Genomic DNA, 17,227 nt, shown 5'->3' with positions numbered 1-17,227 from the left:
AATAAAGTCCTGTCAACATATTCTCCAGCGTCTCCTCGTCCCTCGTGTGTGTGCAACGTGACACAGACAAATTAAGCATAATTTTGGCTTAAAAATCAGAACCCCAATTTAGAAATTTGACGACCCAGAATAAAGGTCAAATATCAGCTGAAAGTTTAAAATCCATTCAAGAACTTTCTTTTGTGAAATGTAGCTGTGAACGGATTTATGTATGGGAACCTGCCTGGCCTTGAGATGAATAAAGGGTCAAAGGTCAGATGGCACCTGATGGGACTTGGCACAGAGATGGACATGCATGGTATTTACTTCCAAGGCAACACCTTCCAGAGACACGGAACAACTCGTGACACTCTGGGCCTGTTCCCACACACTACAGTCACAGTGTCCATGCAACCAGATGTCAGTGGTCAGTATATCTATCTATACACACACATACACAAACACAAGCAATAAAAGTCTGCTTTGCACCTTTACATATTTCCTTTGTTTGTAGGTGTATTTGAGGTGAGCTGTCTAGTCTCTGATCACTATGTTGGTGGGATGAGACAGCTGTACAGAGTGATGGGCTCAGAGGATGAGGACATCTCAGTGTTAGAGTCTCAAATAATAGAGTATTTCATCTGTGCTGAAGAGGTAGAGTGGGACTACTCACCTGATCGCACCTGGGAGCTGCAGAACTTCAACACGACTGAGGACAACAGGTCGGTTAATATACATCTTTTGCTGGAGTTGCAGTATTTGAATGGGATTTGTAACCAGATTCTTGTCTCAGTCCCGGCAGTTTATTTGTGGGAACGGGAAAGAACAGACTAGGCTCCAGATATAAGAAAGCAATTTATCGAGAATACACTGATGCAACCTTCAGGACAAGGAAACTGAGACAGCCTCAAGAGGAACACTTGGAGATTTTAGGTGACTTAATAACGATTCAAATGTTTGTTTTGCCTAATAAATCAGGTTTTCCTCATTTGAATTAATGAATGATAATCTGTGTGATAATCTTTATAGGACCTATAATCCAAGCTGAAGTAGGTCAGGTTTTGCTGATCACATTCATGAACAAAGCCAGCCATCCTTACTCAATACAGGCACATGGAGTCAGGACCTCTTCTAAACCAGAGGCCGTCATGTCAGGTAGAGGAAATTGAAACCTCCACCATTTGCCTCCTTATCTCACCTGTGAAATGTATACAAAGACACCTTCAAGGATTCATAAAGCTGTGTGTTTTGAGCATTACCTGACTTCTGCTACGTTTACCCATTACACAGATGAGACATAATGTTCTTGTTGTGAATGCAAATGAAACTCTTTACTGCAGGAAATATGACTCAGTACCGGTGGATCATTCCAGTGAAATCTGGCCCAGGAGTGTCTGACCCAAACTGCATTGCATTTGCCTACCGCTCAGCTGTGGACTTTGTTAAGGTAAAGCTCTTAATAACATAAATAGAGTTTTAATTCCTTACTGAATGACACATTATAATGATAGTTCTTCTTATACTGTATAACAACATTATTGTTGTTTATTTATTTATTTACTTTGCCTTTTTATTGTGACAGTAATAATAATAATAGTAATAATAATATCATAAATAGTATTTCATTATGCATTTGTAATATTTTATAGGACACAGCCAGTGGTCTCATTGGGCCATTAATAATCTGCAGGAGAGGTGTACTGGACCAGGACAGACAGAGAATGGATGTGGATAGAGAATTTGCTCTCCTCTTCATGGTGTTTGATGAGAATAAATCCTGGTACCTGGAGGAAAACATTCAGTCCTACTACAACAGCTCAGAACCTCTTCTGAGAGATGCTGAGTTTCAGAAAAGCAACAAGATGTATGGTGAGAGCTCACAAGTAAATGCAACCCAACCCTATAGTATTTTGCTGTGATATGCTAAAAAAAGGCAAATTATGACCACTAGGAGGCATTATTTGATATATGATGGACTGAATGGGATTCACTATTTGTGTACATAACAGTATAGATGTAAAAAGGACAACTGTAGAAACTACATTAATGTAATTTTGTCTCAGAGTTTTATTTTCTGCCACTACTGACAGGGATCAACGGGAAGCTCTATGCAAACCTTCATGGTCTAGAAATGGTGGAGGGAGAAAGGGTGATTTGGTACCTGTTTGGGATGGGCAATGAAGCAGACATTCACACCGTCCATTTTCACGCTGAGACTTTCACCTACAAGGTGCACAATACGCAATCAGATTCAATAGAATGAAATTATTTTTCAATGAAATTACTAGTGTTTTCTGCAAGCAGTTTTCAAACACTAAACGCAAACATTATTATGACTTTTTCTCAGGCAGATGAGGCTCACCGTACTGATGTGTATGACCTGATCCCAGGATCATTTCAGACGTTGGAGATGGTGGCAGAGGTCAATGGAACGTGGCTTCTGCACTGTCATGTTGCTAACCACATCCGTGCTGGAATGGAGACGACTTTTATTGTCAAACCCCGATCAGGTGAGTTACAGTTTTACTGGCTTGGTCTCTAATGGCTTTATTTCACAAATGTGGACTCACTGCATGTCTGTGGTCTTTTCTTCCGCAGGTGGTGGCAGAGTGAGGACAGATTTAAGCATTCTTTGCTTTCTGCTCACAACATTCATGCTCCGACTGATATGCTGATCTTTCTGTGGACATATACTACTTGACCACTATCTCAACAGATTTATTTCTAACACTGTACCGTTCAAAAGTTTAGGGCCGGTAGTACTATTAAATGTTTTTGAAAGAAGTCTGTAATGCTCACCAAGGCTGCATTTATTTGATCAAAATACAGTAAAACAGTATTGTGAAATATTATTACTGCTTACAACAATAGCTTTCTATTTGAACATTTTTTAAAAATGTCATTTATTCTTCTGATGGCAAAGCTTTATTTTCAGCAGTCATTACTTCAGTGTAACATGATGCTTCAGAAATCATTCAAACATGCTGATTTGCTGAAACATTTCTTATTATTGTCAATGTTGAAAAAAAGATTTTTGTGGGAACCATGATACTTTTTTTCAGGATTCCTTGATGAATAGAAAGTTTAACAGAACAGCATTTGTTTGGAATAGAAAATACTTATATTTAATGCACCTTTGCTGCATTTATTTATCCATGAATAAAAGTATTTAAAAATTGTATTAACCCCAAACTTTTGAACGACAGTTAAATTTTAAAAGAAAAAAAGCTGATTATTTGTAATTCTGAAGTTACAATAAAGGCACAATTTTCATCATCATGATAAAGAACTCTGAGTTAAAATCTAGGTATTTCATACATTTCTGTTAGCTTACAAATCTTACGATAATAAATAAAGGGTCAATATTTAGATTTTGTGAGTAATTTAAACATATTCTATAATTGAAGAAATATATAATATGTTGTTTTGAAAAAAAGAAGTTGAAATAATGGATAGCTAATGGTCAAGTTTTTATGTATCAAAATGAAACAACTACAACATTCAAATGTGAAACTTACTGCAAGACCACCTAGTGAGCGAAGGTCAGTACCTTTTCCTTACACCTTCAGTACGATGTTAATAAGCATTTGCTTCCAATTTTGTTTGAAGTTCTTGGAATAAAGATCTACCTTATTCTTACTGACGTTAAAGGGTAAAATCATGAATTTCTCAAGGCTCCTTTAGACCAATGTGAGAAGGAACTAAAATCACAGAGGACGGCGTTAAAGGGAAAAACAAGTGTGAGCTGATTGGAGCTTATGTAACTGGGTGAGCAGTTGTTTTTGTTCCTCTTGGTTCGTGTGATGTGCTCGTTTTGAGCTCAGAGCTTTGAGTTCTCAACTGAATGTAGTTAATCACGTAGGCTTTAAGTAACCGATGCCCAGTTGAGGATTATGATGTAAAGAAGTGAACCTTGCCAGTAAACATTTGACTTTAAAGTCCTCAAGAAACTTCTTATAATACTTGTCAACACCTGTGAATGGTTCCTATAGTTTCTTATCAAACCTCTGCTTTTGTTTTGCAAAGATAATAGGTCTGAACCCCCGATCAAGCATTTACTCTTCACAGTGATAAAGTATTGATCACATACTTGAAACAGGCATATCAGCTCACTATAGGAAAGAATGCAAAACTCATTCAAATAAACAAGCTAACTGACAAACATTGTTTCCCTGCCATCAATCATTGGTTGTTTTCAGTGTGTAATGTACCACTATTTAGGAAAATAGATTTATTAATTTTAATAACTTTTTTAAATAACATATCCAGCTGAAAACAGTTTACAGATGGTATATTTAGCATGATAAACGTGTGTGTGTCAGCTATCAGTCATATCAAATAGTTATTTCTGATTAGGTTGATCAATACGACTTTGTTATGCAATGATTTCATCGAAAACACCAGACTACTGTGCGTGCAGCTGTCTTGAGAACTCCTTTGTAGAAAATGTGACGTTTAATGTTTGCATCAAGAATTAAAAGTAGATTGAAAGTAATACCCAGTAGCTTTGCGCCATTCAGAGCGGGTTTCCGAGCGCGCGCAAAGTCTCTATTCTGGTAAATAACACGAGGGCGACGTGTTTCGAGAATAACAACCAGAAAGTTCAGTTATCACGCCTCATAATTTTACACCCGGTATCTATCTACTGTAGCCCGGGTGACCGGGTGTGTAGCATACTGCTTAAAACTGGCCAGTTTATGACACGAACAAAACAATAAAACACATTCTGGCCATGTACAATTTAAGCATAAATCTCCTCATTTATCGCTATGTGACAAAAATCAGCAAGGTAACCATAATTTCCGCCAAGAAGTCCAGAAGACCAGCTTAACCTGGTTTTTCAGCAAGGATAGCTTGTTTGTAGCTATGGTCCGTCAGAAAATAAGTTACTATGTTATTTATTCTTCAGTATGTGGTTTGAGAGTGAAACAGTATCGTGTGTTAAGTAACATCCTTTAATGTCACGATTTCAGACACTTCGAGCTGTTTTTGTTGACTTCTGTCGATGACAGTTTACTAGTTTGTTTTTGCTGTCTTATCTGCATTTTGCAATTCAGCATATCACCTCACGTCCGTGACTCCTCACAGAAAAACAAGTTCATGAAACAGTGACATAAAACAATGATTTTGTCATCTTATTACCTGAATAGCTGTAATGTCTTAGAGATTGATTTATCTTCACTTTATCCACCTTCATAATTCAAATTCTAATCTGCAGTTTAGGAAATAACTCTATAATCAATAAACTCGGTCGAAAATATTGATTTCAGCGTTGATGATAAAACCCGTTTATTGAGACGACAAATCTAAAAACTATTTCCTGTACAAGATCGAGCCCAATTCACCCGCTTCTTCAAATGCAAATAAATATCAAGCTCACCTGTTGACGGCCCGTGATTTTTCAGTGCAGCGGCAGACTCGCAGCTGATTGGCTGACAGGTGTACTCAGCCTCCCGATGCAGCCAATAAAATCGTTTCGATGCTTTCCCACATGAAAGCGCTATAAATTCATCCGCTGCCCTGAAACAAATTCTCAGTAAGTGCCGGTAACTGCAGGAGGCAGAGAGAGAGGAGAAGAGGGAGAGCAAAGGCATCAAGGGGAAGACCACTCTGCACTAAAAGTCTACAGAACTTGTTTGCCTGCCTCTCAAAGGTACGTTTTTTTTGTTTTGTTTTATTTATAACTATATATTATTTTAAACAAATGCTTATGTATTAAATGGCCAGTTGGTTTGGTAACAAAAACAAAGAATATTATTATTTTACACACTAACAGTTTTTACATTAAAGTTAAATTACAAAATGTGCTAAACTTAAGAATAATAAGGCATGTGTGTGTTTGATATACAAGTCACACTAAGATAAGCCTAAAACAATGTCATAATTCGACTGTAACATAGCTTAAAAAGCTCTCTTGATGATATTTTGCATCGAAAACAATGTATGAGGTCTGTTGTAATGTGAATTTTGTAGTTTTGGGACCCCTCCCTGTCACTATTGTTACACTATATTGCAAAACAGCCAGAAAGACTTTGAAAGTACCGACTCTGAAAGCGATATGCATAACAAAGAACGTGTGAGTCTTTGAAGTGGCTTTAGTGGCTCATTCACACATCTTAATAATTAAGAGCTCAAGAACTCAAAAAAAAAAAAGTGCATGCTCAACAATTTTAGGAATGTCTTTATTTTAGTTCTATCTACAGTATGTTTCTATATCATCACATGCAGAAATGTTTAACTTGGCCATTCAAATGACTTCAGCACACCTCTCTCTTCTTTATCCACAGATTGTGAGGTCTGATTCCACCAGACAGTCGACCACCCTTTTCCTCTTGTCTGTCTGCTATTCTACTCCTTGCAGCCATGGCACCCACTCTAGCCACCGCATTTGCCCGCCGCTGGTGGATGGCAATAACAGCCATCATTGAAAATCTGCTCTTCTCTGCCGTTCTGCTGGGTTGGGGCTCCTTACTCATCATGCTGAAGTCTGAGGGTTTCTATGCATACCTCTGCACAGATCCAGGTATGAATCCTTCTGCAATATATACATATGTATATAATGTAACACCAAGAACTCAAGAAAACTGGCAAATTAGAAGAGCCATTGAGGAACATTTAGGTTACATGGTATGCAAGTCAAGCTTGTGATCTTACCTTTGAAAAAATTTAATTTAACGCATGATTGTGTTTTATTTGTCACTACGGATATTGGCAAATTCCATCCATTCCTTTGTTCCAATCTGATCTTGAAACAAACACAGCATCTTATAGTACTTGAAAGATCCCACTTTTAAAGTCTCATGTGTATTGTACAGTAATGCATCACTGACAGTAGCGTTTTATGTGGTGTAACTGATTGCGCTCCGCAGCAAAACACTTTTGTGCTTACCTTCTCTAAGGAGGAGGAATGATGTCTTCCCTCAGGAGCCTCACAACCATAGACACTACCACAGACTTCCATTTATTCAGCTGGTAGTCACAGTAAAACACAAGAATGTTAAAGGGCTTTCCACAGGGATCCTGACCTAATCAAGTGCATCTTTAAATTGAGAAGCTTACAGCCTGTCAGATGTAAATTAAGATGTTTATCATCTCAGTTAGAACATCAGACCTGCTGATTATCTCATATTTAATTGATTGAAATGTCTTTGGTATTGATTAGCATCACATAAGAACATGTTTCGGTCTTATTGTGGCTGGTAATGCCCTTTTATCACTGTCCTGTTCTCCCTCGGGCACTTTGGGCTTGATTTAATAAAAGATGAGGACATTGAGACCTATTTAACCACAAAAGCTGGTTTGAAATGACCAAGCAGACAAGAAAAAGGGGGTAGAGGAGGGGCAGAAGACAAGAAAAAGAGTTGTTTGTGAAGGAAACTGTAGGAGGCTTATCGTTTGGGTAGATCTAGAAATACCACTTCTTCTGGGTGGAGTGGTGGGCATCTTACGTGCCTGTCTGTCTGCTTGGCATGGCATTTTTGCATTGGAAAGTGCTTATCGTTCCTTTTTGCTGCTGTCATAATTCCCGTTTTTTGACATTACTCAGCTGATTTGACTGTCCTTTCGGTCAGTCACATTATTGTGACGTAATAAGACTGTCTCAGCGAAAATCAACAGTGTTCAAGAGTATTCAGCAGGCTTAAAGTCCACAGATAAGTCTCAAAGGACAATGTCATGAGATATTAGTCAGCATTCAAATTCTTCGTCTTTGACCATTTTAAATGATGCGAAGCATGTGAGGACTCTTGTGGTTTAGTACACTAGCTGAGATTTCCCATCATGCAATCACTGAAGTCATCATGATAAGAGTTTCACGTTCAAGCTTTCTCAGAAATTAGGTTAGGGACACTTTGTATTGTGTGTGTCTCATTCACTATCTGTTCTTTACATTTTATCAGATCTGGCCACCAAACTAATGGCTGTGAATGAAAAGAACTACCCCTCCTTGTTTTCACTCCCACTTTTGCCCTAATCTGTTCCCAAATCTTCGTATTAATATGTTAATATATTTACAGTTTCCTTTAGGAATGTGAATTTATTGTTAGCTCTTCACCATTTCAAAAATTTAAGACCATTTTAAGAATTTCGATTTCCATGTGACATTCGTACACAGAAAGGCATCACATGGCATTCGGCCCATCAGAAAATAGGTGAAGGATTAGATGAAAAGCAATATTAATTACTTAATTGTTACAGTGAAGACAGTTTATTACAGTGAGGTTAAGTAATAAACCCCTAAAATGAGGTTCAATAGGTTCATGTATGCTCCTCTATCAACACCTCTATCGAATGCACACAATCCCGACCTGTTTTTCTTTTTTTTTTTGAGACCAGGTGACTGCTGTCTCTCCGGGTGTGTCTTGCACATTTGCACATCGGTGTGGCCTACGTACACCCGCTCTGGTGCATCTTTAGTAGGGTTTACAGCAGGAACACCATTCACACATCAGCACAGTTTAGGAAAGAAGCCAGAGCAAGCCCTGCTAGTTTCCTAGCAGTCGAAGTAAAACCCAACCCTTCATGTGTGGCACTAGAAAGTTCACGACTGGGTGCCAAACACGTCAGAACATTCTGCACTCAGTTCTAAAGCACGCTTGGAGTTGGAAACCTCCTCTTGGTTGTAGAAGGAAGACACGTGTATCATCAGGATGACACTGGCACAGTGGATAATTATAGCAAAGTCACTGTTTCCACACCAATAATGGGTAGTATCTTGAGGTTGAAAAGAAAGATTTTGGTCTAATTCACTCACACTTCTTGAGAAAAGTGTTATTTTTTTTAACCACATTTTGCATTTTTCAGAGAAACATCATACTTTTATCACCCATCAGCATTTAAGATGGAAAAACAGCCAGATTAGTATAAGGTCAGGTCTAATTATCTAGTTTATATGTCTCCAGTCCAGTGAGACAGCTGCTATGAATGGAGTGTCATCTAGTTCGGTATCAGTAGTTTATATGTACTGTATGTGCGTGGTGAGATAATGGCGAACAGGATTGTACAATAGTCCAAAAGGACGATTATAAACATTGTTCCTGCAGCAGAACAAGATAAAGGAAGAGCAAATGTTCAGCTTTCTTCTTTCTATCATTCCCAGCCCTTATCTCAGGTTTTATTGAGACCACATAATGGTGATTCCTCATTCCAAGCATTTTACTGCTGGATGAAGGTTGATCTCAGATACTTTGGAGAACAGCTGAGAAGACCAGCTTAAACCAGAATTCATTCCAGGCTGGTTTATACAGGTCTACTGTAGCCGTGCTGTTTATGGGTGAAACCTGTTTAGTCATTCGGAAGTTTTTGTGCAATTTGACTATATGCACACCATAGCTACAAGGTATAGCTCACGACTTTCTTTCTTCTGTGGAACACAAAGAAGATATTTTGAAGAATGTCTCAGTTTCCATACACCAAAGTCAATGTTGCTTAGACCCCAAAGTTCTGCAAATATCTTCTTTTATGTTGCACATAAGAAAAAAAGTCATACCCGGTTTGGAACGACATGAAGGTGAGTAAGTGATGACCTTCACAGGTGTCCAATTCCAAACTCTTAAAGAAATGTTGGAATGTCCTTACCTTAATCCACTGACCGTTCCACCCATGGTGTGTTGAAAAGGCCGTAGAGTGCATGTTTTGAGAAACCCCAGTCAGGAACTTCAAAGAACTATCATGAGGTGTTGGAGTCCACACGTGTTGCATCTGCATGATTGGATAGCAACCAGAATTACAAGTAACTGATGCTTATGTAACAGTATAGGGCTCACAGCAGGGGCACACGTGACAGGTTTTGACACCAACATCTGAATTTTCTCACTCTCACTCTTTATCAACATGATTTAGCAGAAATGGTAACCCGTTGAGTACTGCAAAACAAATGGGTTGGATATCAGGTCACATCGGTGTTCAAGCTGATTTTTGGAACATGGTAGCTGCTGCTGGTAATGGTTAACATGGGTCCCATTAGCTTAGCCTCTTACATCTCTCCTCTTCTCCTTCTTTCTCAAAGGAAACAGCTCGACGGCAAACTTCTCATTACCAGCTGTGCCTTCATCACTGTCGAATGATGCAGATTATGAATATGATGAGTTTCAGCCTGCCCAGCGTGATGGCGGCGTGGAGGTGGTCCCTCTAAACCATCCGGAGGACAATCTGAGGATGAACGGCTGGCTCATCTGTAAAGAACAGGATGAGATGCTGAATCTGGCCTTCACCGTGGGCTCCTTCCTCCTCAGTGCCATCACACTCCCTCTTGGAATTGTCATGGACAAATACGGCCCACGCAAACTCCGCCTGCTTGGAAGGTAGATAACATGCTTAATTTTTCAATGTCATTACTATACCAGTCACATGATGGATAATTTATCAATGAAATGAAAAGTGTGGTAAGGTCAGATCACAATAAAAACGAATGGCCAGAAAAGTGTTGAATTATCCATTAATAACTGACCTTTTCTTTTCCAGTGCCTGCTTTGCCCTCTCGTGCCTTATGATTGCTTATGGAGCCAGCAACCCAAATGGTAAGAACACCATATATGCAACTCAAAGTTCAAATTTAGTGAAACAGATACCAATGTTGTAACAGAAACCAATAATATTCCATCATTTAACATCTGCTTGTTTTTCTAGATCTGTCCGTTTTGATTTTCATCGCTTTGACTTTTAATGGCTTTGGAGGAATGTGTATGACCTTCACTTCACTTACGGTAAGTGTGTGTTAACTTATTCATGAAAGTACACTTCTTTTTTGTTCAGCTCTTTTGATGTGTTTGAACTTGCTTACTCCGAATTGCCTGTAATATTTACATTGCTAATTAGCATAAAAATTGTAGGGGATATGTCCCATTTGATATTCAGATTAGCCAATAAGGGTTTTTCAGTGGTTGATTCTTGCATCGTTACATTTGGTGCCCTTGACCCTGCTACATCCAGGCTAGTTAGACATCTCTGTGTTTCTTTTTCCTCAATCTCTCTTATTTGAGTGTCTCTCAAGCGTGGTGCAGTAGATTAATCATTAGACCCATCTGTGAGTCTTACTTCAGTGTTTTTCCCGCTGACTCGCTCTTGTTGCTGCACTGGCACCATGCATTAACTCCTGATGATGTACTATCCAGTGTGCTGACCCAGTAAGAATAGCCTGCGGTTATCATGCACTCAGCAGAGTCCAAAATTAACTTTTTTGCCACATGTTAATGGCCATGAACTGAGAAAATTAAAGTGTGAAGCCTCAAAATGTGAAGATTGCATTGATGGCTTAATGAAAAGCTTTGTTCTTGTTTGCCATGTTGCATTTCCCCCTTGAAGTGTAAATGGGGTGGCAAATCCGCTTTACAATTAATTTGGAGAATACCTTCAAACCAGTTCTGACAGGAATTCTCACAAAACACAACTCTTCCATTACGAACCTGCTGATCACACACTTTCAGATGCATTCAACAGGACACTCGCTGTTGCTCATCCACTTGTCACAGGAACAAGGCATAACTGTGAGCTGGCTGCCCCAGTCTGTGCTCCAATTAGAGTCATAAAAGAGACTCGGCTTCAGCCGGTTCAGACTGGACGGATCATTCCTCAGTTCTTACTGCCCCAGTTAGTCCTGTTTTATTGACAATGAGGAACAGAAAGTGAAGTAAGAAGGAAGTGTGGATTAAGTGTTCAAAAATATTTCAGGGTCACTGGTAGTGTTCTAATTTTCTTATCATCTGTCAATTGTTCTTTCTCTCTTTTCTTTCTTTCAAATCTCCCAACCTCGTTCTCTGGCTCTAGTCGGTGCCTCTGAACTCAAACTGCTTTCACTGTTGATTTGCTGTGCTTTCGTCAGCCCATAATTGCTGGCTATCTCTCCTTGCCTGTTGCCATTTATAGAGAAAGACTGTGGATCAGTTGTCTTCAATCAATATCAATCCTCTGAATAGCCATAGTCTGAATAAAAATAGGATAAGAATATTACATTTAAAATATAATTGAAAAAGAACTTAAAAATAAATGTATTTTAATTTAAATAAAATAAATAAATATTATTTTTGCTAATATATAATGATATAATTAATAATAAATAAAATTACTTTATTAATGTATTTATTAAAAATAAATCTGAACGTTTTTCTTTCTTGCCAGGATTGTTATGGATTATTTAAATATTAAAATAAAAAACACTATTTAAAAAAATTAAAATAACCTATTAAATTTATACATTTTGAATTAATAAACAAATGAGATTCATTAATTAACAATTAATTTAACCAAATGAGTTATTAATCTGTTCCTGTATTTACTTCCAGCTTCCCAACATGTTTGGCGACCTGCGTGCCACCTTCATCGCACTCATGATTGGCTCGTACGCGTCCTCGGCTGTCACCTTTCCTGGGGTCAAGGTTTGTTAGATTAAACAATCTGGTGAAAAAAAAAGATTATAATGCCACATTATGTTCTTAGATACTAACTGTTTCTCTTTAAAGGTTATTTATGACCTTGGTGTGACCTTCATCACGATTCTGGTGGTCTGGGCAGGCTGTGCAGGCCTCGTCTTCATCAACTGCTTCTTCAACTGGCCCTTGGAGCCTTTCCCTGGACCCGAGGACATGGACTACACGTAAGGAACACACATACACAAAACTCATATGCATCAAACATCCACAATATCTGAAACTCATTCTGTATGTGTTTTCTCTCTCTGTCTATCCAGTGTCAAGATCAAGTTCAGTTGGCTGGGATTTGACCATAAGATTACAGGAAAGCAGTTTTATAAGCAGGTGACAACAGTAGGCAAGCGTCTTAGCGTGGATAACACTCAGAAACAGAAAGAGCTTGCCAAAGAGGGCCAAAAACTCTGCCTGTCCACCATGGACCTGGAACTGCAGTGTGAGGCCAAGGAGGAAAGTAAGTGATCGTCTGACACAGGAAAATGCCAAATATATGTTAATATGAAAGGTCAATAACTAATTTAGACTAACTCTGTTTTCCTTTACTTCCTTGTAGCTCAGTCATTCATGAAGAGCATTTTCAGCCCTCTCTTTATGTTGAGTCTGGTGACCATGTGTGTAACTCAACTGCGTCTCATCTTCTACATGGGAGCCATGAACAACATCTTGGAGTCCCTCAGTGGAGGAGATTTCAACACTGGTGAATAAGCATGTTTAAATATGTCTGAAAAAAAAAAAGTATGTTTGTATATCAGAAAAAATACAGCAATTCTGCATCACAGTATATTTTCAGAGCAACAACCACAACAACAACAAAAAAAACATTTTAATTACGATAATTCAGATATGTAAATACAGAAAAAAAAAGAAGAAGAAAAAGGTCAGTAAAACTCCCTACTAAATTGCTTTTTTTTTAAACTATTTTTGCAGTTGAGAGAATGGAATTGGGTAAGAATCTCAGTTGCACAGTAGAAACCAGTAGAGCGTGTCTTTCCTAAAGCTCGTTATTCTAGCATTTAACCTTCTCCTGTATTCACGTCAAGCGTAACCCATTCCCTGCCCACCTGTGCTCTGGGCCGTAACGCATACACAAGTCTGTAGAGTGCCATAAACTCAGCCATTAACCAGAGTAGTTATTAACTAACCTCAGACGTTATCTATTAGACAGTGTTATAATCTCTCTCTCTTGCTCTCTCTCAGTGAGCCTCTACACCTCCATTTTTGGCATGATGCAACTCTTGTGCTTGATGACAACGCCGGTCATTGGTCAGATTATGGACTGGAAGCTAAAAGAATGCGATGATGGAGAAAACGATGAAAAAGAGCCCAACAAGTAGGTTATGAAACACTTTTAGGTGATCTATGGATGCGAACGTGACCTAAATAATCATTTTTGAAGCTCAAAATACTAAAAAAATCAGCTGTTTTAAATGTGTTTGTATTTGGTCTTTGTCTCCAGGGACGAGCCCCAGCCCAAACGCAGAGACAGACAAATTCAGAAAGTCACCAATGCCACACGGGCCTTCATCTTCACCAACATCCTCCTTGTCGGCTTTGGCATCACCTGCCTAATTCCCAACCTCCCTCTTCAGGTGTGTGTTACGTATGGAATTAATCCTGCAATATGATGAATATTACAGGTTGATACATTCAATGTTGCACAGCGCATAGTGTTTTTTTAAATAGTATGCAGTATGCCGTGTATAATATTTAGTATTTTTAATTCAGTTGAAACAGCAGTTATTTTTAAACAAATTTTCAGTATGCTGTTTTGTACAAGTGTTGTTATTGTTAAACATGACTAAAACTAAAGCTATTAAAATTAGTTTTCAATAATTGAAATCGAGTAAACAAATTTTGGATGAAAAAAAAAAACTTAAAATGAAAATTAGAAATGTTGAAATAAGTTGAAGTTGAAGTACTAAAATAACTAAAACTGAAATAATAATAATAATAATAATACTTAAAAAAATAAACATTAAAATGACTAAAATTACTAAAACTAAAATTAAAATACAAACTTAAAATACAGTACATTTAAAACATTCATAAATACTATAATAAATAACACAGTTGTACACTATTTTTCTTGCAAATGTAATATTCATGTATATTCTGTGCATGTATTTGCATAGCGTACACAGTATTCCTAGTACATATTGTAGCAATATTAAGAGTAGTATGTTAGCATGCTATTTTGTTTATGTGCAGAAGAAGGCTATTGCTAAATTTGGAATAGCATACTACTCTTAATATTTCTTCCATATGGAGTAGTATGCAAGTATACCATATAGCAGAAATCGTAAGACTAGTATGTACACACAGAAAAAAGAAGCAACAATCACTTGTTATTGGTGCCTTGAGTGTCTGCTTAGTTGTACAGCATCTCCCCCTAGTGGCCTAATTATGAAACTAGCACGTCACCTGCTAATTTTACCATAAGAAACAACAGAACAGACAGGTTTATAATGTATGATTTTGTCATTTAACCCATGTCATCTCTCTCCAGATGCTCTCGTTTGTCCTTCACACCATCGTCAGAGGCTTCATCCACTCCGCCATCAGTGGACTTTACGCCGCCGTGTGAGTTTATCAATATTATCTGTAAAACATGATTAAATTCCGCTTGTGATCATCACTTTTTTTTTTTCATCATATAATATGATAACAAATAATCTGTTTGCGCGTCTGCAGGTACCCATCATCTCAGTTCGGCAGTCTGACAGGAATGCAGTCATTGGTTAGCGCTGTGTTCGCTCTGCTGCAGCAGCCTTTGTTCATGGCCATGATGGGACCACTGAAGGGAGACCCACTCTGGGTATGACACACACAACAGAGAGCTTTAGTAATACTAAATGGATTAAATGTCCGTCAGGCATGTTTTGACCTCCTCTTTATGTTTTTTGTTTTTTTTAGGTGAATGTTGGTCTGCTGGTTGTCAGCATGCTGGGCTTCCTGTTACCACTCTACCTGCTGTTCTTCAGGAAAACCCTGCACAAAAAGAGGAAGGAGAAAGAAAACGATGCTAAAATCTATCTCAAAATCAATGGCACTGACGTACCAGAGGCATTTGTATAAAGAAAGCAGATAAAGGGAAAAACAAAGGCATGAGAGAATCATCACAGCTACACAAAAACACAAAAACAGAGACGATTAAATACTTTTGTGCCTCTTTCTTAGAGGTTTACTGAGTAACTCAATGGACGAAAAGAGGAATGAGAGAGACAGAAAGCAACCCTCTTCTTCGCCATTTTATTTTCATTTACACAGATATTTTACATTACGCATTTGCACATGTGATAAAGTTTCAACCCTGACAGTTTCTCCATAAAACCAGGGGCATTTCAGTATACAGCATTATATACACCGTTTATGCCAACTGGACGTGAGCCAGCCTGGCCTGCACAGACGGTGTTATGATGCCAGTTGGCTGTCTTGCCCAGGAACACCCAAAACAGCCCTATTCATTCAACTAAACTTCACAAGGGATAAACCATTACAGCCCCAGTTTACACTGTAATAGTTGTGGTGCAATGCAGTTGTATTCACTAAAGACCACATTTTTCGTTTATAATGATCCACAAAGGGCTTTTTACATTTTTCTATGAAACAATGTTGTATTTATGAAAAAGATCTGTGATCTCTTTTGATCATAGGTCCTTTATGAAAGCCACAATTTGTGCATTTCAGTTTGTATATATGTTTTTACACTGCATGCGCATGAGATGCATACATAAAAGAGGCTGAAATGCTTATGATCTGCGAGGTGTTGGCTGAAAGCTGAGGCGCAGATGTCAGGGCAACAACAGCACTTTTAACACATGTCCCATAACCCCTCCTCATGACCCATAATTCCCTTTTTCTGTCTTTCACTAACATTCTATGATAGTTCAGAGTAAATTAAGAGTCATTTGTGTCACTGATCTTAAGATCAAGTTATAATGGACCTCTGAAGTAAAATATTATACAGAAAGCACAACTTAACTCACAAATGTGCCTTTTGTGCGGTTTACAGTGAAGTTAACGATGCTGATGATAGCTGATGGGAGGACTGGAGCCACGGATACTGTGGAAATGTTTTGGTGTTGTGTGTAATGTATTTATTTCTATAAAATCTAATGGACCATATGGACAATGCAGCCTTATTTGCAAAGGTTTTTATATGAACTTACATCTCAGTGTTTCAGTGGCTGTTTGTTTGTTGTTTTAAAAACCTTTATGTATTGTTCTATATGGCATTACTGTTGAGGACTACATATTCAATAAAATGTGTAATTATTGCTCATTTTTGTCATGTATTGTTTTTACTGTGAAAACATTATAATAGTTTCTATTACATTCATTGTAGGATTAAATATCTTTTTCAAAAGCATAATCAATTAAGAAAAACATTCAGTTGTTTTTCCTTATGAAATCTGATATTACTAGAAAAATACAAAACCAAAACAATTTTTGTAATTTTTAAGATTTAAGTTTCTTTTCTAATAATGGAAATCGTGAGATTGTAATTCTTTCATAGACAGGCCTAGTTTTTAACAGTAACAAATGAAAACAAATCTGCATAGTGTTGTAGGAAAAAAATTACTTCTTTTTTTTTCACTTTGCTACAATGAGCAATTCATTACATGAAAATGATTTAGGCTAGTTATTTTAATTACTTAAAATATTATTTAATCTGAATACTTCATTTGTAATATCACACTATTTATCTAACACCGTATAACAAATCAAAACAAAACAACAGTTTTGTTCTGCTTTCTAATAACAGAAATCATAAGAATAATTGTGATTAATTGACAGACCTAACAGTAAACAAATCTGCATAGTTT

The 17,227-nt window shown here is 37.7% G+C and overlaps 2 protein-coding genes across 3 annotated transcripts in view; both read left to right on the top strand.

Moving 5' to 3' along the window:
- hephl1b (hephaestin-like 1b) overlaps positions 1-2,654 on the top strand; it is an 11,629-nt gene extending 8,975 nt beyond the window's left edge. Inside the window, exons 11-19 of the mRNA XM_016481432.1 lie at positions 194-406; positions 494-701; positions 773-912; positions 1,009-1,134; positions 1,320-1,426; positions 1,629-1,848; positions 2,070-2,209; positions 2,327-2,489; positions 2,578-2,654. Coding sequence (XP_016336918.1) covers positions 194-406; positions 494-701; positions 773-912; positions 1,009-1,134; positions 1,320-1,426; positions 1,629-1,848; positions 2,070-2,209; positions 2,327-2,489; positions 2,578-2,654 — 1,394 coding nt within the window. The remainder of the gene's footprint in view (positions 1-193; positions 407-493; positions 702-772; positions 913-1,008; positions 1,135-1,319; positions 1,427-1,628; positions 1,849-2,069; positions 2,210-2,326; positions 2,490-2,577) is intronic.
- A 2,863-nt stretch (positions 2,655-5,517) lies between these two features.
- On the top strand, positions 5,518-16,371 carry LOC107684998 (large neutral amino acids transporter small subunit 4-like). 2 transcript variants are annotated; one of them, XM_016481404.1, is made up of 15 exons: positions 5,518-5,632; positions 6,267-6,502; positions 9,986-10,280; positions 10,441-10,496; positions 10,606-10,682; positions 12,258-12,350; positions 12,435-12,568; positions 12,662-12,855; positions 12,955-13,098; positions 13,329-13,346; positions 13,599-13,731; positions 13,858-13,990; positions 14,908-14,981; positions 15,093-15,216; positions 15,315-16,371. In XM_016481404.1, exons 2-15 carry the CDS (start codon positions 6,343-6,345, stop codon positions 15,474-15,476), a joined length of 1,797 nt encoding a protein of 598 aa, XP_016336890.1. In that variant the 5' UTR covers positions 5,518-5,632; positions 6,267-6,342; the 3' UTR covers positions 15,477-16,371. The 2 variants fall into 2 exon arrangements, with proteins under 2 accessions (XP_016336890.1, XP_016336891.1); XM_016481405.1 differs by lacking the exon at positions 13,329-13,346.
- Positions 16,372-17,227: the final 856 nt, after the last annotated feature.

The sequence above is a fragment of the Sinocyclocheilus anshuiensis genome, unplaced genomic scaffold (assembly GCF_001515605.1).
Source record: "Sinocyclocheilus anshuiensis isolate Anshui unplaced genomic scaffold, SAMN03320099.WGS_v1.1 scaffold741, whole genome shotgun sequence".
Taxonomy (NCBI): Eukaryota; Metazoa; Chordata; class Actinopteri; order Cypriniformes; family Cyprinidae; genus Sinocyclocheilus; species Sinocyclocheilus anshuiensis.
This window is presented reverse-complemented; position numbering and strand designations above follow the sequence as displayed.